Raw genomic sequence first — 21,190 nt, forward strand, 5'->3', positions numbered from 1 at the left:
CTGCTTCGCGTCTTGCGATAGCTTGCTTAGTAATTGGGCTACACTTCGAACACTGGTTGATGTGTCTGTGAAATAGGAAGTAATAACAGCTGGTAATCTCGATTTCTTCCAAAGCTGGCGGTGCAAAAATAGCAGCTTTTGACATGCGAGGTGAATCCAGACGCCGTAGCACGGCCAACAACACGTTCGGACGCAGGGTTCCGAGACCAATGTGGGACCGTCTCACGCGACATGATCGACACTGATCGCCGGTAATCTAGACTAGGGTGCGTGTTCGCCCCCAACCTGCTTTTAACAAGACGTTGCCAAGGCTAACAGCAGGACCAAATGATTGAAAGACTATCTTGGTCACAACACCTGGTTCGTGCAGATTTGAAACTAATAGTCCGTCATTGGAGTTTGACGATATCCAAATTGTGCAGGATACACGGAGAATAGAAGCTTGTTCAATTCTGTCTGTAACATTCGTGCAAATCAAGATCACGGGAAACCATTACGCTACACGCCTTCAAGAAAAGGGGAATCATTTTTTAACAAGGGCATTTTTGAAAATAGCTTCTAGTTAGATTTTATAGGCGTTTTCCATTATCGGATAATTAATTAACCTTTTGTGTTTTATTCTAAATGACGAAAAAATACTTCTCTGTGCCTCCAAAGCTTTCATATTGGTAAGAACACTTCATTACTCGCCGGCAAATAATAGAGTCGTTCGATCCGTCACTCCTCGCACGCAAGCAATCCGTCATGCCACCACAACCAATTATCAAGCAGCAACTTAAGGACGTTCAGCGTGTTCATTATTCTAATTGACAATGAAATATATCATTAGGTATAAGAATATTTTGAAAATGAAGACGTGGATGATAACTGAAATAATTGTGTAACTGTATCTGGAGCCGAAAATTTACCAAGTGAAACTATTTTCGTCCAAATATTTACAGGCCAAGCATATAGAGAGGTCAATTAAAATGTCTCAGATGGATGGACGAATGCATGTTTGCGTGTATACATGTAAGAGACTTGAAGTGACTCTCAAGGATATTTCAGGGAAACGTCACGATCTGTTCATACGCAGCACTACACTTGCTTTCGGATCGGTACCAATTAACTCCTGATTTGAGTGAAGCAACTGCATATTTGGGTGTCTTGCGCGAACACTATGAAGTCAGTTCTACATGTTCCAAGAGTCGAACCCACACCCTTCGGGATAGAAGCCCAACACGCCCTGACTACATGTATTACTCCACGAATTCCCTCACTCCCTCGTCAATCAGTGATTATAGCGAAAACATGATTGATGCAATCATTTTCCCTCGCAGCCTCTCTCCAATCCATAGTACACTTGTTATTAACTACTAACAGGTGATGCTGGTGGTTATTCGCCGCAACAAGCGCCTATAGCTTGTCTTAGTTAATCATTTCTGGAGAAAGATGCTTCGTTTGCACCTGCATAGTAACGAAGCAATCGGTTCCCTACATTGGTCTCTGTGGTCCTCATAGACGCTCAACTGAGAACTCGTACTCCTAAATTCAGCACATCATGTTGCCCTCCCAGAGTAGTGGCTATACAACGTACCGTGCACGGATGTATGGCAAACTACTGTGACTTTTGTCATTGAACCTTGAAAGTAAGGATATGACATTTGGTTTGATTACATTGACCCTACTTAATACCAGGCACGTGAGAAGCAATGAAAGCTATATTTAATTTGAAGAGAAACAGAACCAATGAAAGAATAGCTTCGTCATTGTCAGTTTATGACTGTGTTTCAAATAAACGCTATCGGAATCTTAACCAGCATAAGCTTGGACAGGGTCCCAAACCATGACTTTGATTTAATATCATTAGTTACATTGGTGACTTTGACAGGTCATGCACGTGATCAGAATATCTCATTCGCCAACACAATTGTTCTATTAAATCATGAATAGGAAATCTCTATGGTCTTCAGTATGTTTGAACAATATGATCTGAGCGCTGAAGACATATTGTATCTCAGTAAAATTGTTAAACACAGTAGCAAGAATTAATAAAGACTAGTCTTTATTAATTGTTGACAGTATACATGACGTGTGAAATCGTAAGATCTGTTCATTTCTAACTTCTGCTAAGTCATCATCTGTCGGTGAACAGTCATTCGAGAAGACAATACATGTTTGATTTCAAAATCTGTCTCTCATTAATTTTGAAGATGATATATCAAGAGACAATTTCCTAATTGGTTAGCGGTGAGGCGGCCCTTAAAGCAGCCAATCACAGATTTTAAGGGTTGTCATGTAGGATTACTAGGGGTTTTACGTCGTCTCCATATTTATGCTATCTTTAAGCTGGCATTAATATGGAGACGTAAATTCTTTTTTTCAACGGATTAAAGTCTGTCATTTTAATTTAGATTAAAACGTGTAGAAAGACGAAATACGTAATTCCCCAGGTAGGTATGGACAGTTTGTATGTTCATGGCGAAATCAATTAGACCCGTAACAATCGTAACTGTCCAAGTTCGGAGGTCAAAAGCTCGAGTCAAGTCAACAAGATTTTAGTCCATATCCAATATAAACGACCATTAGCATCGCTATTTGTGATATTCAGAGTCAATATCGGATGACATGGTAACACTTTTCAATACGAGGAGGCTAATACGTTTATCATGTCTCCTTCAGAAACACTATTAGAAAAGCAAGGTTATATCAAGTTACCGTTGGCAATTGTGTCGAGACTACCATCAAGGATTTATGATTGATCTTCAATGTAAAACATTGTAAAACACCTAGGTTACAACGAGCCACAGTTTACAGTGTGTAATGCACTATGCGACCGCTGTGTCTCGTTTTGGTTGGGCAAACATAACCGCTTGGGTTGGAGCAAGATACTTTGAGATGTTTTAGAATAGAAGTTGATGCCACACTGTCGGTATTGGTTGTCTCAATAAACACTACATACTAACTTTCATTTCGCCGAAAACCTCGGCAGCCCCTCGGGTTTCACCTACATTTCAGCTCCACCCTTGCGGCAATTGTTAAGAAGATAACGAATACATGTACTTCCAGTTCGGCATCAATCCGTTAAACATCAAAGTAAAAGTTAACAATTAATTCAGTCGGGATAGGTCTTCAGAAAACCATTTTCTAAAAGTGGTACCAAAAATACCATTGGCACGTTGGTGTTGACGTCTTTGAGGGTATGTTTATCAAATATCATCAGGAAGGTTGGGGTTAAAAAGATTGAAGTTCATTTGTGCTTGTTGTTGTCAACTCACGCTCAAATAAATGGGCTCCCATACGTTTATTAGCCAGGCAATACACTAGCCAGATGTGTGCAGTATGTCTATAGGCAATACCTTTGTAGTCAAAGGCTAAAAATTAAACAACACTATAGAAAGCCATAGAACTCCACTACAGAACACCAAAGAAATTCCTTTTTTATGGAGCAGTCCAACGCAGGGGATGCTGTGTAGTGTATTCCTAGTTAATAGCATAAACAACGTGGTAAGCAATGAGCATTTTCCTAATTCCTAAGTTACCATGACTTCGGTGTAGGTAGTTTTAACCCCATACACTGACGGCCAACAGCATCAGAATCAATACCTCCCAAGACTTGCCAGTTTCGAGCAACAGCTATCGACGAATCCTCCCCATGCGCAAGAATGTACTACAGCCACTTTTCAGCACGACAAATGCCTCAAATAAGGGTGGTCCATCCGCCATTAATTCGATAGGAATGCTCTTTCGCTGTTACTGTGGTGATTTCTACGTCTATGAGATAACCAGCTGGGTCATCGACGCGTAAAGAGATAGCTGGAATGTACTTCGATTCCGAATTATGTAGAAACGGGTTCAACGATGAAGTCGTACACATGTAGTACTATTTTTGCAAAGGTGGTTCAGTGCAAAACTGAAAGTACACACAGTTCTTGTAAGTTCAGTTTCAAATATGTTTTGATTTGACAGCAAATGTTCATTTTAAGCCTTTTTATAATATAAATTGATACCTCCCTGTCGGTCCATGGTTGCCTAATCAAAACCGCTTTGGTATTCTTCAAACGACGTCCAAATCTCTCGGCCAACGCCTCGGGTTTGCTCTGCATTTTGGTCTATCCTAGCGGTCTTGATCTGCTGGACTTGATCAAACAACCGAGGACCACCAACTCGCTCTTAAACAGAGTTGGATCAGACATTCAGGTACCAATCATACTACACTCCTCACGAAAGCGATGTCCAGTATTCAGACCAGAGCCAGACAGAGCTACGATTGATCGGCAAGGAAATTACCTTTCTCGTGGATTTTGATTGAAACGAAAATGCGATTGCGATATTAAGACGGATCTGAAATTGCTGTGAGTTTCAAGACGCAATTGTTGTTACGAGCAATTAAGATAGATCGCCCGTATAGCCTCAACAATACGACATGTCACAGGAAATTGATGAACCCGAGGTGTTTAATCGGGCCGACGGGAGATTGAACAATTGGCATCGTGTTGCTGAATATCGTACATGGGGATCATGGGATATCAGCCATCTTCGTAAGTGGCTACATGTATATGTCGAGGACGACTACAACCTTCCAGAGCAATGATGCCCGGGAATAATGCATTGGATATTCAGCAGGTGATGATGGAGGTGATGGAAAGTGTTAACCAATCTTAAAAGGGGAGTCTCTAACGCTGGAAGCCGAAGACTAGGCTGATTGCATGACGGTTTAGGGTCGGATAGTTTTAAATGTCCACTAGATGTTCATTTAAAAGCCCTTACTAGCCCTTATCCAAGGGTCATTGAACAAGCCCTTACCCCGAGCTCTTAGACTTGGCCCTTTATACCTTAGATGTTCTAGATATGCTCTTCATGTCTAAAATATGTCCCCGTGTGTTGCTTCTTTGCTGCATTCTGCGTGATAAGACCAACTAGCCAAATACGAATATACCATGCCAAAGCTTAATGATCTACGATTGTGGTAGCCTAGCACGATCGCTTACTTCCCTTTTACAGTAAGAGTTATACCTAATGAAGCGAATTAGTATGTATACAGAGACGAAGGGGGGGGGGGGGGGGTCACTAGCAGGCCATTTCAATGAAAGTACGGTACAAATTTTGGCCTTACAAAGCAACAGCAGAAGATTGGGCTTCCAACATGGGTAAAACACGTCTCATACCTCTAATACTCAACCCCAAGGCGGAAGTTATTTCGCGCCTGTTGGGAAAGAATTCGTAACAACCTTAAGTGCTTGACATCGCCAGAACAGATGCGCTGCTGCTGATGATGGACATGTAAATTCTTCTTGGCTTTTAACAAGGTAGTGGCTTGAATTTCACTTTCCTATTCTCTGCTAGCAAGACCAGCCGGGAATGTTTTTTTTGAAACCGTACCGTTGTAGTTTATGGAGTCAGACTGTCAGGGACAGAGTCAGGATTGTTGTTTACTAGCATGATATCAATAGTCCTGTGGAGATAAGGGGATCATGTTATGAACTGGAAGGCCAGAAAAGGCCAGAAAAATATTCATCTCAGAAATCTTTATACGTTTTCATGTCGATTTATAGTTTGTCTCTTTGTTCCATGATAAATGGCATGCAAATACTCGTGCAATTGGTCTATAAACACACGTCAAAACACATTCCAGGCATGTCATCAGTGTCTGAAAGGTGAAGTTATATTATTTTTTTATACTGTGACCTTTTTTGGCCCTCCCTTGCACGTTATGGTGTCATATACAGCAGATCAAAGATTTGAGACAATCTTTCCATGATCTGACCACTTTTCCTATACTTGAATTGACCAATCAATAGAAAGTTACCATGCAGAGCTTGTTCAGTATCTATTTCCATTCATGGCTTTTTCGTTATCAAATAATTCATTCGATTGTTGCTTATAGACCGTAGTCTGCTGTGCGACTCTGTCAAAGACAGTTAAATGCCCTACCTTCCTATTAGTTTTGCAGTATATACACGAAGTACGTATTATCCTGTATTCATGCAGTAAACATTAACCTTACCTGTTACGTTCTTTCTAAAAAAAGGCTAAAACATTCGATGCCATGCTCTCAGTTTCATTTATTTTCCTACCACAAAAACCGCTCCAATGACTTGTTTGATGGTCTGACCAGATGTCTCACAATTCATGCTGAAGCTATCTTTAATTAGACAAGCATGATCATATATCAGTGACTTTTTGCGGTTTGCCCATCAATTGTAGTTCGGGTTTGACCTTTGGCAACCTTCATATTATCTATTCCTTCTGCTTACATTTTCAAGCCAGCACATCGTGAATTGCTTGTCCTTGTGAATCGTAGTCAAAAGCGTTAGCTGGAGATATCTGATCTATCACTTGACATTAACATTAATACCATACTTTCTGCTTGAAATTAAGCCTCTTATCTTCAATTTTTTATCCAAGATCTTTCCTTTTAGTGATATCGCTGTATGACTACAACCTGTCGCTTAACAACAATGCTGAGACTATACATTATACATGTATTATAAATCATCATAACCGGTCCCAGACAGCATCATATTATATGCCATCATTTACATGTAAGTGTGTATATATCATAAACCTGTCCATTATCATTAAGCACACACATTGAGGTATATGAGAAGAATCACGTTACCTTTCTCTCCCATTAAGTTAACGTAGCCATAATGGTGACTCCGGTCATATCATGTCCTTCCTCACTTACGCGAGATTTTCCGGTCAGGAAGGAAAACCACTTCCGGTTTTCAGCCCCTATAGTACAATATCAAATATCAGATTACATTGGCTGTCATAAGAACATGAAACAGAGCTGAACAGAGGAAACGAGTGCTGGCTGTACCGCGGGGACACACGAGACAAGCCGTTTCGGATGACATCAAGACATCGGGGATGAAACCGACCCCACCAAAGCGGGTTTCAAGACCAATAAACAAGTGTTATAGATATGACGACCATGTAATGTATACTCTTAAAGGAAAAGTTTTGATCATTTCTGTACTCTAGAAAAAAGAACACCAACAACTTTTACAAGTTTATTAATTAACAATATTTCGGCTAATATGTTGAAGCTGGATTAAGCAACGGGAATGAGAAATAACAGCCGTGTATAAATAAATGTGGTAATCCTATTCATAAAATGGTAACGTGTAACTTTCGAACAGCTGAGGAAGAAGATAATGCTACCTTTGATCAAGGGGAGCATTTTCTGAACCACACACCACACGTTGTTTTTTTCTCGTAACAATCGATGTTCTGTACGTCTGTTCTTCAGAACAAGCCATGTCGAAGCTGCACGAGAAGCACACTCATAAAAATAAAGGTTTTAGCGTTTTTGAAAAACCTTTAAAGGGATATTGGTGTTGCTGAAAAACCTTTAAAGGGATATTGGTGTTGCTGAAAAACCTTTAATGCTTTACAAAAACCTTTATTCTAAGAGTGCATGTTAACCTCTGCACTTTTAAAACAATGGGGTTTGTAAGTGAAGGAGTAAAGTATACTTGGCTTTACTAACAGGGTGACTTCGTTGCCGGGGACAGATAGGTAGAACCATGTACACACCAGTGACAGGTTGGTCGGTAAGCGACACCCGGCCAAGGTGATGACACGTTCATCCACTCTAACATACTTGAGAGGTATGATGGAGGTGTGTCTGGCCGTCAGCCGCGTCCTTTAGATCCTTGTTAGATAGTCCAAAGAGATCATTGTTACGGGTAAACACCATTATCGCATTAGGGCATAATATTTCGTGTATTTAGTTACCAGATCGGTTGGCGGAAGAAATAGATTGAAAGGGAAAGGATTGCCCCCGGCCTGCTTCTTCGACGTTCATGCAAATTCATTTTTAAAAGAGATTCGTCGAGCCACCGGTAAATCAGTCGAGAGGTTCACATTTCGATCCGAGAACGAAAATGAAAACGAGATGGTTTAGGGACGTCTTCGAGTCAAGTTGATTATTTTGAATTTGTTTCTAGGTATTACATATACCACCCCCCTGGTGTACCGACATATTAATCAATGAGCGATTCAGGCTGCCAGCAATTTCTTTCGTTGGCTGCGCCATTCCATGTGGACCTCATGTGATCGTGACCATGATTGCTGTCCCTTCAGAGAGGAATCGTAACAAATTGCAATGTCATAAGTTTGCGTGTTCGTCGTAATCAAGTGACGATCTTCAGATTCTATCTTGTCGTTGTCAAAAGTATTAAACCACGTACAAAAGCAATGGCGCTAATTGCTGACAAATAACAGTTCAAAGTGCAGATTACCTCGGCAATAACGCGTATTAATTGATTTCTTGATGAACAGTTCGTAGGCAATGATTCCGAATCTTGTCTATTTCCGAGTAATTTGAATGCATTAGTTTGAAGCAATCCTGCAATTGAAATGGTACATGCCGGAATATCACAAACATTACGATGTGATTCCGTGTGATTTGTTAATAAAATTAGATCAAAACGTTGCTTTGGTATTCTTTTTCTTACGCCGCAACTCGGAAGAGCCAGCTTGAGGGATGATCGCTTTCCGCGGCATTCGCCAAAGGGAAGCCGTGTTGTCCAGTTGCAATATATTGCAATATATCACAATTTCATTACACCTTTTCTGTTCTATATAACCTATAGCTATCAGTAGACTATTCACTTCGTCGATGTATGTTTAAAGTTCAGCTGTTTGGCTGCAACAGTTCATTTCTTAGAGCGTCGGACTGTAACTGAATTATCGTTTTTTCTGACTTTGACGTTACCACTATCGACCAGTTTATTCGATTCTCTGTAAGGCGATCGTCAACGGATTAAAGAAAAAGAGCAAAGGGTATTAGGCGAAAGCGTGATCGAGTCACGATACATGTAATTGGAGCCTACACAGAGTGGTGAGCGAAAACCTTTATTGATTGACTGAAGATACCCGATAGAGCTTGCGTGATCAAGATGATAGCTTGATTCAAAAGGACCTTTTAGAAAAACAAAGACTACTATTAGTAAACAGATGTGAACTGACATTAAACAGAAGAGACAAGGAAATCTAGTTACTGGACTGGTGAAGTGTCAATTGCTAACAGGTTTACCGTCAAGTAAGAATATACAGTTAACCATTGCCAGAGAAAGATAAACAGAAATGAACTGACTATAAACAGATAAGACAAGGAAATCGAGTTACTGGTGAAGTGTCAATTAAACAGGTTCACCGTCAAGTAAGAATATACCAGTGCCATTGCCAGAGAAATATACGTCGAGAGATACCTTCATCTGGCCGATATAGCTAATCAATTTGAGTTATTGTCAACCGTTTTCTTGAACCTGATGTACTCTAAGCAGGGTCTGTATCGAAGTGATTTGCCCCAGTTGGTTATTTTTGTGGTATACCCATTTACAAAACAGTTCTTCTTGACGGTTTACATGTTTTTTCCACGATGTTTATTGCAAACTTTCATTTAGTGAATGGAACATCAACGCAATTAACAAATTGTCAAAAGAGATGGCGCGATTTTCAATGCGATTCCCTTTGGTTTATTAAATAAAAATCTGAAAATCTGCCAATTCGCATTAAGGCAAAACAGAAATTGCCATCGACCCCGTACGAACTGCTCGCATCTTTCGGTTCTTTGGTTGCTTTGTTGTTGTGTGACTAGGCCGTAGACTTCATGATTAGACGATGTCAATAATTATTCCAAGTCCCGGTACCCCTGGAACCTTTTTCTATTCTTCTGATCTTGTATTCCATTTTTTTCCAAAGCAATTTCAAACCAAAATTCTATGTCGACGTCAGAATGTTTACAAGCCACATCCCATTATCGGCAAATCCGTACAAATATGCAGGAATTTGCAGCAATGCCAGAGTGACTTGCAACCAATGGGACAACTGTGTCTGCTCATCACACAACATTTGGCAGAAATCCCAATCATGCTGAAACCGGTGCCGTCAATACCATGCACTACGTCTTTTTATCGCTTCGGAACAAAAACAAGCATTGCCCCCAGCGTTGACTCAGCATCATCTATTATATTCATACCAAATCTTCGTTGCGTATAGGATCCTTGATAGCACCAATCATCATCCCATTCATCACATCTTTCCAATTTGTCCGTTATCAATAAGACTGTTCATCACCTGTCATAGTGTTTGACTGAATTACGTAAATCATTCAACCAAGGACACCGAGAGATTTCACCATATCGGAGTAGTTCAATAATATTGACTCATTTTGATCGATTGAATGAGAAATGATTGGAATACTGATATGTTTGGGTCTGTTGACAGCATTTAATACTTTTAAGCGATGCCGTTTTTCTATATACCGGTCTGGCTTCCTGGTTGGTCTTTCTCGAAGTCGTGTTTTAAGGTGATATAAACCTTTTGCAGCAAAATCTGAACAAGTATAACTGAAGACAGATTGACACCATGAACATTAACAACACACCTTACTGGCTAAGAGATCGGTGCAAAATAAAAGTCTTCAAAGATATGTTAACTGGCCTGGAACCTGTATAATAATTTGAGTCACTACCGAGATTAAGTGATTTCAGTATTGCAACATGCATAATCTTGGACACGATGTGTTCTCGTAAAAAAACTGATCTGTACTCGGATGGTTAAATGAAATCCATGTTCAATTAACCTTAAGACACTGATCAGATCTGGTGCATCGACCTCACATGCTTAATGGGCCGTGAAGTCTGGTTTTAACTGTTGCTATTTAATTAGAAAATCAGTTACCATGATGATCAATCAATTAAGATGGCCCTATGATGCCCCTGGTGTGTCAGTTCCTGCCATGTGGATGCCCACTACCGACTGGTTGATCTCAGATACCACGGATCATACATTCCGATGTCATATTCCGTCACTGATTATCGGTAATTAGATCACGATGCTGTTACGTATAGAAAGAAAATGATTGACCTCACTCGACTTGTGCAGCATTTGATCTTATTAAAAGCATTCGAACCCTTCAGCGTGAAATGAAACTTTTACAAATGAGAAACTAATTGCATTCGAGTGGCATTTTTGTCGTATTGACTGCATAAAGAGGCAGAAATTGGCTTTAGTCAAATCCACATCTCGGAATATGAAAAATCTGTGATTTTTTTCATGGTGCCACTGCAAAACGAATGAAGCAGCAATGTCACATGCATTAACAAATCAAACGTCTGTTTGGTTATTTATCAAGGCAATTAGTAAATGAAAATGCTCTGTCAGTTTGCGTTATCAAAGAGAGGAAGGTAGGAATGGAGGATGTTATCAGTTCTTTTCCGGGATGCACAATCTTAATCTAAAACATTTAGAAACATCAGCTTACATGGATATTCATCCTATGATATATTGGAATCGGGTGTACTTGTGCGTCATGAATTATATTTGCTTCAGATCCTACAAACACGGAATTCTCATCAAGGTCACGCTAAAAAAGGACTTCAAAGTACCCATAATGTAATCAAATATGAATACCACTATGAATTGCCTTTCATTGCGATCCTTACAACATAGAGTTATCTTAGTAACCTGATGAAAATATCTACAAAGTCTCCAGTGACAGCCTCCTCATATGGTTGTTGTTTATAAACTAAGTATTTCGCATTGACGATGTTAGTGATAATCTTTGAATGCATATTATGATACGATTAATCAACTAGATGCATTCTATACACTATTAGTAATAAGGTTTTTGAGCTTTTGAAAAATCTTCAATAGATTTTCATTTCTCGCTGAAAATCTTTTACGGGGTGATTACTTGTGTTGGCTAAAAAAACCGTCAAAGGAATCTTTCAAAAGCTCAGATCTTCATTTCTAAGAGTGCATAAGACACTGAAATATGTCTCTCTTTCAACTTTATGGAGAAGATGGAGAATAGCAAGGATGCCTTAAGTCCACGCCAGATTAGTAATTAATACATGATTCGGAGAAGAACATTAAATATTTAAACGAAATAGGCAAATTTAGTATCATATTCTTGGATCCGCTGGTCATGGGATACATCCAGGGCTGTATTCTCATTGTGAAAGTTTACTTGACACACTATCTATTGTAAGTCCTTCCGCTAGTTCGACTGCAGTCGAAAACAGTAAAATTTGAGTTTCACTTGAAAATAGCACCCACTGTAAAGCGGTTCCGATGGTTCCATCGTGGACTACTTCTTTTAAATGGGTCATGTTTACCTTTGCTTATAGGGGCTCCTGGCCATCAATTCACCCCTATCATAGCAATAGACAAGGTCGAGTCGCTGAAAAAGTATCGTACCCTGGATATTCAACATTCTTAGTATCATGATAGCATTGTGGGCCAGATCAGAGCTCATTCCCATACCATACAAAGCAAACCAATCTCATACTACCATTAGACCCCTATCCCACTCAAAAAGATCAGATGGTTCAATGAAGCTCCACAACATCACTGCTGAATGATTCATCATCCAGAGATCAATGAAACTGTTCTTTTTCAATTAGCCCTAATTGAATATCTCTTGTGGAAACGAACTGCTGTGTCTGGCAGGTGTCCGCGATCGGCCTCTTCCCGCCCTGAGGCAGGATTCAGCCAACCATTAACCAATTTCCGAGTTCCATTTGTCATTGTCCGTGAAAGCAGTGATATTTCCATGATACTGAGATATAGTTGTACTGTAATCATCATCGGCTCATTTCCTCGCGGTAGATGTCTTGGTTAACTTTGATGGAACAATAACAAATCAACTATAACGTTTACAGCTAAAGAAAAAGTTTTTTAGCGCAAAAGCGTATAATTACTTACATGTATTACAATCTGTAAGGAATCGTTGAAGAATTGTTTGGCAATGTTAACTAAAACTCAATACCACCTTGTAATGGAGTCTGAAGCGAAGTGTTCTGCAGAATCCAGGGTAGCATTGTGCCGTTTTAGCATGAAAGTCTATGTGGTAACATGGTCACGCCTTTAGGCCATCAGCAAACTGTGCATCATGTCATATTATAACATACATGTAGTTACAGAACATCTAAGAAGATAAGTACATCCTACGCAGCACGATCACCATCAAAGCTTCATTGCCCCGAATGAGCCTTGCCGCGGTTCATGTTTGGCAAGTCAGCTATTAATAAACAATCAACAATAATTACTGCTTAGAACTACTTCGTATACTTATTTCCCCGGATGGCGTTCATCTCATCGGGATGGTCCAGAAAAAACACGAAAATATTCAGTAGCCGAACTCAGAAAAAGGTCATGTCCGAACACATGCGAAGGGTAATACATTCCTCACAGAACCTACAAAAAAGACTAAATGCATTTATTGTTTCGCTAAGGATGACGACGAAGAAGCATGGCAAGCCGCTGGCACAGTAACCTATCAACATTCATGACGGGTATGTTACAGCATACCCAAGGGCAACCGCCATGTTGGTTTCTCTGGCTTGCTATTGTATGCGAATGACCTTGGTAGATGAGACGCGTGTTTGACGCTAATGCCATCTCAGTATGTCATACCCTTGTGTGTATGGTGTGGAACATATTTGATAATACGGAGAGTAAATTTATAATTGGTGGTGTCGCAATGGGACTTAAATCATTACAGTATAATAACAGCGCTATGTTCATCCTCCCAAAACTATCAAACCACGGGCTGATTGGCGATGAGAAGGACTTTAATCAGTTTGCACAGTTTTGATATCACCATTGGCAGTTTCACACTAAACCAGCCATTCTACCTTTTTCTGATAATGATGATGATGATAATAATAGCATGAGTTTTCGTGCATTGACGGCTGAAAAGCCGCTTGAAGCGCTTATTTTCCGAAATATACCTTAAAAAGCATTGTTTTAAATCAAGATATAGCAATTGTAATTCCTTCTTAAGATGATGTACTGCGAGGGTGACTTTGGCAATCAATTCTCTAAGACCACAACGCCTACGATAAGCTCCATTATAAGCCAGTTAAGTTGAATATGCCGAATATCTTTAACTTTGTGATGCCGTATGGCTGTAAATGATACTGCTGGGTTCAGTTGGGTAACCCTATTTAAATTAGTAACTGTCTTTGCCATTATCTCAGTCATTTGGTAGAGAGATGGTGTCGGGAAGTACATGTAATTATTCTCTGATACAACCAACAAGAAATACAGGTTTTTTGCAAATAATCTATGCACGAGGATAAATACGGTGACCGTTTCTTTGGCGGCGACCACTTTTTGACACGGGCCCGGTTGTTCAAAACAAGTTTGTCAATAACGCTTGCGTTAAGGCTAATAGACTTAACTGAAGGAGGTAACGCCTAATTAAGTAGATAACGCCAGCGTTAGTGACAAAACTTGTTTTGAACAACGAGGTCATGTAGTTTCAGAGTACAGTCGTAGTAGCGGTAAGACTAACCCACTGACACGTGATACGTTCAAGCCAATGGAAATATCTGCATAATCCATGCACGAGTGATAAGTCACCCATTCGTGCACTGGATCTTGCTCAGAGGAGCCTTGAGTTGCCCATCTCGCCCAGGACACGCGAAGATGTGTCAAATCCGGAACATGCTGAAGCCCCCGGCGTGGCTGTTGATATATAGGCATGTTCTTTCAACATGACGGTCATCACAAGTGCGTCTCTCTCACCTTGAAGAGACTGGACATGACATCCTTTTACGGCATGCAGGCCGTGATCTAACCCAATCATACGGAAAGCGACATGCGCACATTAGCTATCTGCCCAGCGTCAATTCGATTACGCAAGGAAAGTAGCTGGGTAAAGATCAGCTGATATACTAATGATGTTATATTCCCCCCTCCTGGACCATTACTTGCTTGTATCAGAATCCTTCTATAAAAGGTTCCCATGTTGGCAGAGGGCCAACAAGTATCATTAACTATAAAGAGCCTTGCACTTGCAACTTGCTCTTTGCTAGAAAAGCTCTCCAACTACTTTTGAGCTAAGAAAATGATACCTTCGGGCAACATAGCAGTTATCAAGTTTTATGTATATTACTGCGGATATTTAACACGCGGCGGTGTGAGATATTTTCACTGTACCATTGAAGATGATCTTAACTTTGCCCTGGCGCGGTCGATGGCGCTATTGAGAAACATAAAGTTTTCCGATGACATTTGTTACTTCAAAACTTCTTTAGTCATGATTGCCTTGCGCGGTGGGGCTATCCAACTCCTCCAGCTAATTCCATTTAGATTTACACCTTTTGACCAACGACTATATACGTTAGAGAGAGAGTGCAGCTTGAAAACCCCCGGTCAGCCCTTACCGCTAGGCTATGAGATGGCGGAGTTGAGAAAGCTAGCTGCATGTCCGTATCGTAATTCAGGGTATTCAGTTGTTATTTCCCATTATATTCAACAGGTGACCGCACATATCGAATCGAACTCTTGTGGGCAGGAAACCAAGCGGTGTCCATCAGTCTAAGACGTGACCGCCAAACGATAGGATATCAAGCAAGGGATACATCCCTCAACCTTGTCACTGTCATCTCTTACGCGATGAGAATAATTATTGCATACATTTAGTCAATAAAGTCAAGGGTAGATTCTAGTTTCAACCCTGTTTCGCGAGATGTTGGTTACCCGAACAATACACGAAGAGCGCTAATAAATGCTTTTTACTCTGTGTCGGGCGCGTTTTCTTGATTTGGTTCAATGATCATGCATGAAATATACATGTGTATATCAAAGGCAAAATAGTTTTCAAATAATGCGGTACGAAGTTGTTCGGCCTTAAGCGAACTAACCCTAAAATTAAATGCACCGTGATTCTAACTTGAGTGAGCTCAATTCGTGAAAGTATCCTCCCTTTGAATGCGAATTCTTCACCTTGTTCTTAAGAAAATCCACTTTTCACCGATTAGACATCTCTGTATGGCGTTCACCAGCCTAAAAAGACACAGCTATCTAATGCTTTATTGTTGATACCAGAAAAGGAGAAGCAAGCGAAAGAGCTAATTTGAATTAAGGTAAATAACATCTAAAAAGCAAGAAGTACCGCGGGCCTTTTACATTCAGTGAGAGACAATGTCAAAAACTCTTATCGTGTTTATGTCAGCCCGCTTAAAATGTTTGCTTCCGAGATGAAAGAACTTGAAGTGTAACTCGGCAGGTGATTAACTCCTTGACGTTTTCTGCGTTCAGTAAAGATGAAGGGAGAAATTAATCTTTAAGCGGATGACTTCGATTCTTAAAAAAATCGTCTTCGTCAGATACATAGACGCTGTGACCTGTTTGCATATCGCTCTCTGTTCACTAATATAGAGAAGTAAGTGGAAATTGTTTTAAAAAGGGCACAAGTTTTTGAAATTCCACGGAAGTGACACTCGAAGCTCTGAGTCAGACGCAAATTCCTATAAGCTTACTCAAAATGTGGCTCTGTCGATCTGCGGAATGATTTCTAGTACGGCGAAGGGGCATTTATAGGAAAGCAGTCTGTAAATCATAACTATTGTAACCTCTATTTCCTTTACAGTGTGACAAACCATTGATAGTTCTTCTCATGCCGAAAAGCATCGTGAAAACACGATGGCCAGACAAGAAGGTTTTGAGTTCGCAAAGCGTTGCAGTGGGACAGGCCCGGGTACTCCAGTCGCTCTATCTTTCTAGAGGGGAGAATACTTTTTCGGCCGATTTTCGTCAGGCTCGCGTCGATGACTCCTACTCTAAAATCGCCTAAGGGCGCCAGCGAAACATCAGTGCCCTGCATCAGTGACACAAAAAGGCCAATATCGGGAAAATAGGGTAATTGGGTCAGTCATATGATGATTGAGACTCGTAGTAGGCTGTCACTAAAAGATTCAACGCTGAAAAGGATCAATTGATTGAATCATCGATATATCTATCGAATCTCCTTAATGGTATACAGTAATGGTCAAAAGGCATTGATCCATAGATGTGCAGTCAAAGAATGATACCTTATCATACCGATACCATAATTTATTGCTAAAAAATCATCGATTGAGTACCTAGTTAGACATAGATTCACGGCAAAGAGGCCGCACGGCTTCGACCACTAATGGATATTTTTATTTGGCATTCGGTAAAGAGGAAAACAACGCAGCAATTTCCTGAATGCTGATTCTCTCTATGCAAGGAAATTGTCCGTTAGCTCGGCGGCTTCAGAAAAAGCGTGACGACTCTGTTTTTTCTCGCCTTTGCCGGCCGATATCCGCCATCCCTGAGAGTTCTTTTAAGAACTCTCAGGGATGGTTGAAACCATCGTGGTTAAAACCATCTTTTAAGAACTCTCAGCGATGGTTAAAACCATCGTGGAGCTCTTAAATAATATAAGATAAGACGGCAAATCCCAACCGCCGTGAACCCTTTAATCAGCCGTCAGTCTCCATTCCTCAGGCTTCACTCACTGATATGATGGGATATGACAGTTTCAATTGAATTCAATACCACCACGATTAGTCTAATACCAAAATAAAGATTTTCCTCTGGGCTCGGAATTTGACCAGCTCGGTGGTTCTCAACTTCTTCAAGACAGTAAGCGATATAACAACATTCTTTAGAATACAATGCACTATAGTACTCGGGAAATTTTTACAGATATTTGATTAATGAAGTCTACATGTTTCTCAAAAAAGGGAAAAAACAACGATAATGCAAGTCGGCGGCGGATATCGATCGGCATATAGGCGAATAAAAACACGATAAGCTATATACTTTGAATAGATCGTTTTGGCTCTGACCCCTTCTTCCTGATGCGTTATTTCCTATGCACTACGTCGGTTATTTGCGTACCATACTGGATGGACGATGTTAAGTAGTTGTTTCGTCGAAACGACGGCAACAACCAGTAGATATCAAAGTAGTCATGCGATGTACTGTTTCAGCGTCAATTGCCAAAGATTTGCTGAAGATTCTATGCGATCCTTTTTTCATTTCGTCCTATCCGAATTGTCGATTCAAATCGGCACGAATGAGATACAGATGACAACGAAAATTTGGGCCAGCAGATTAATACGGAATGCTGTTACATGTAGCTTGTTCCTGAATGCAGATTAATACACCGAGCTATGGCGAGGTTTCTCTCAGGTAACTTCATTAGCAATGCACAATGTTACACCAAAAAGTACTCATGTCCAAGAAGGAAAGTGGCGACGGAAGGTTGTTAGAGTTGATGAAAAGCTAAGTTACAAGGATAGCGTTCGTGATTCACGCAAAGTTCTTCCGCTTGGAGCTTAACGCAGAGCCGGGAAATGAGTACGGTTTGCATAAGGTGTGGTGTGGATTCTGGATATCTTATCTCACGAGTTTCAATTCTTGTCATCGGAGGCGGGCAACTGGGCGAGTTATTTCTATTACCTGATCTTTATCGGAAAGGGGTAAATATGTAACCAGATGTGTGGTGTGAGGACGAAGACGGTGTTACTAAAATAGTGTTGGTGGTGGGGTGGAGTTGGGGGAATCCCAGATAAAACTGTTATCATAGGGCAGGGTCGTATTTAGCGGGGATGAAGGGAAGGAGGCACTACCCCTCCCCCTGACCCCAGACGTCGCCGTAAATCATGTTTTTGATGTAGATTTGGGCCCATATGCCCCCGGGAGCCTACTCCCCCCTCGCCAGAGAGCTTATTGCCCCCCCCCCCCGAACCAAAAAGTCAAATTACGGTCATGTAGGGCAAAGGAAGAAACGAAGACTCGGGGACAGAAATGTCATTTTCGAATGGATGAGATGGGATGCTGGTGTTTGTGTCATCTAAAGCCGGAAGGAAACAAGCTTCTAACCCATCGCTGTGATCACAATCTGAGCCGTAAATCGAATTGAATTCTGCATCTATACGATATAACTAACATGGAACAACATCGTTGGTTAATCTATCATCCTGATTGCATGCTATATTCGATGATTTAATTGAAACATCAGCCCAATCCCAACATGTAATTAGAAAAATTCAAAATAATTCAAATTTTCAACGGTAGCCTTGAGGATATGTTGAAGTAATTGCTCAACGTTTATAACGAGGTATTCTAATAAAGTTATGTTGTTCTAAAGTTTATGCAATTTTTTATCGGAAATTAACGAAAGAATAGGTCGAAAAAGGGTGACGTGCATACTTTTTTGCTAGCATGGTGCATCTATAAAACAAACATAAAAATACATATGTCATCACTCCCAGGGGTTTCGGTAAAAATCTAAAATGGGCCTAAAATATGAAAATTTCTTAACCATTCGGTTTGATCATATCAGAGACTATACCCCCATGCAGGTAACATTTTTTGCAGTACGTGTCCAAAGGAAAGAGCAACAGCTAAAAAGATGCTCCCAAATTCACGAATATTCATTTACAAATGGCGGTTTCGTCTTTTCAAGGTGCACAACCGATATCGAAATTCACTGTGTGTGTCTAAATGTCTATTGTATGAATTTATGTCCCGATATGCCTTTCTCGTTGCAGAACAACAATCTAGCACCATCAATGGCCACTACGCCAAGGTAATGAGCGTACAAAAGTCACCTGGCCACGACAGAAAGAGGAAGCGGCGGTTATACGACATTTGGTAATATGGAGACTAGCAAATAGTTTTACTTCAATTTTTACAGAAAGGCCTAGTGTAAATGTACATGGTGTTTTAGATAAAAGCATTTGCTAGTCTTTATTCATATCACCCAATATCTCGAGGACTTCTCCAGCGGTTGCTTTCAGTGGCCGCACTTTTGAAAAGACACTCGTCACGAACAGTTTTTTCTTTGCTGCATGCACGGCATAGGCGATCAAGACTGTTGCAATGATAATATTTTCCATCATTTTGCCGTAGCCATGTCGGCTACATCATCTACGAATGTTGCGAATAAGAAGGTCCAAGACTGGTTTAAATTGTTAAGGCATGAACTAGGGGGATCAAATTTGGTTTTGCACTATACTTAACCTAGAAAAACGTTCACAACAGTAGGATATCTAAGAACAAGTCCGATTTTATAGCTTTACGAAAAGTCGCTTTTGTGTTAACACATGATAAATTTTGCTTCAGGGATCTCAACGAAGAGACCAACTGAGCTCTTAACAGGCGGATGAGCATCCATTATCATAGCGATACGTGTATTGATAGGACAGCTGGAACTGATAACCATGATATCCCTAATCATACGGTATATCGGAAAACATTGATATTCTGACGATGTGAGAAGATGGGATAACCCAGGTGCTTTGTCGTACGATCATAATACTAATTGCAGAGGAAAGTACTTGAATCACAGTCACCTACGCGGATGATTTTTAGTACCAACAGAAATGCTTCAAAAGGAGAGTTGTATGTAAGAATCATCTTGCTCACAATATGCTGACCTAAGACAAGATTTCGCGACACTTGCGGCCGAAACTCCATTTCGCATATGATTGAAACAACAGTTGTTCTTAAAACTTCTAACAATTCACTGTGCTTGAAACATGTTGTCGTGACTTCATCCTGTTTTCTTGCTGATTTCGTAACAATCACTGGGTAGAAAAACTTGGAAGTTCTGAATTTGGGGTAAAGTGATTTCGCCTGTCGATAGATACTGCATCAGCCATGGCAATAGACGCGGTTGAATACAAGGTCCTCTGCGACAAGTCAAACAGCACGCACTGTGCGGCCAACGACTCGAACCCTTGCGCCTTCTTTGACAATTCAAAGGGCTGCGGTTATAGGAACGACACGGTGAACGTGAACATTTATCTCTTACCCATTGGGATACAAATCGCATATTTCCTATTCTTCGGTGCCATGATGATCGCAGCTTTAAGTGGGAACATTGTCATCATGTGGATAGTCCTTGCTCACAAGCGTATGCGGTCAGTGACGAACTATTTCTTGTTGAACTTGGCCATAGCTGATGCCTCGATAACCGCCTTTAATACTTTCTTCAACCTGATTTACCTAATGTACGGACATTGGCCATTTGGAAGACTTTACTGTAAATTTTCCCTCTTCACCTCAGTTGCTACGATATCCTCCAGTGTATTCACATTCATGGCAATCGCCATCGATAGGTAAGTAGGCCTCTTTACCCCAGTCTCTGTGCTGCATGTCTTGTTTCGTATTAGGCCGGCAGTTTCACATGCTAAGGGATTGTACAAAAGAAGCGATTGTAACATATTGGAAAAAGGCCAATTATCAAACCCTCTCCCGTCCTAAGAATATTCAAAACGAGGTCACATCAAATCGTCAAGAAGAAGAACTCGAATTTGAAGGAATGGATGACTTAGTACCCTGCCGCCGAGGGTGTATTGTAGAAATAAATCAATGAAGTAGCGACAGAGGGAATGCCACGACAAAAACTGTATAAGAGATA

General features: G+C 40.6%; 1 protein-coding gene across 1 annotated transcript in view; it reads left to right on the top strand.

Annotated features, from left to right (window-relative positions):
• Nucleotides 1-21,190, top strand: part of LOC135486059 (tachykinin-like peptides receptor 99D) — a 44,226-nt gene that overhangs the window by 16,123 nt on the left and 6,913 nt on the right. The window contains exons 2-3 of the mRNA XM_064768543.1: nt 19,317-19,419; nt 19,891-20,888. Coding sequence (XP_064624613.1) covers nt 20,428-20,888 — 461 coding nt within the window. The 5' untranslated portion in view covers nt 19,317-19,419; nt 19,891-20,427. The remainder of the gene's footprint in view (nt 1-19,316; nt 19,420-19,890; nt 20,889-21,190) is intronic.

This window comes from Lineus longissimus, chromosome 1, assembly GCF_910592395.1.
Source record: "Lineus longissimus chromosome 1, tnLinLong1.2, whole genome shotgun sequence".
NCBI classification, from domain to species: domain Eukaryota; kingdom Metazoa; phylum Nemertea; class Pilidiophora; order Heteronemertea; family Lineidae; genus Lineus; species Lineus longissimus.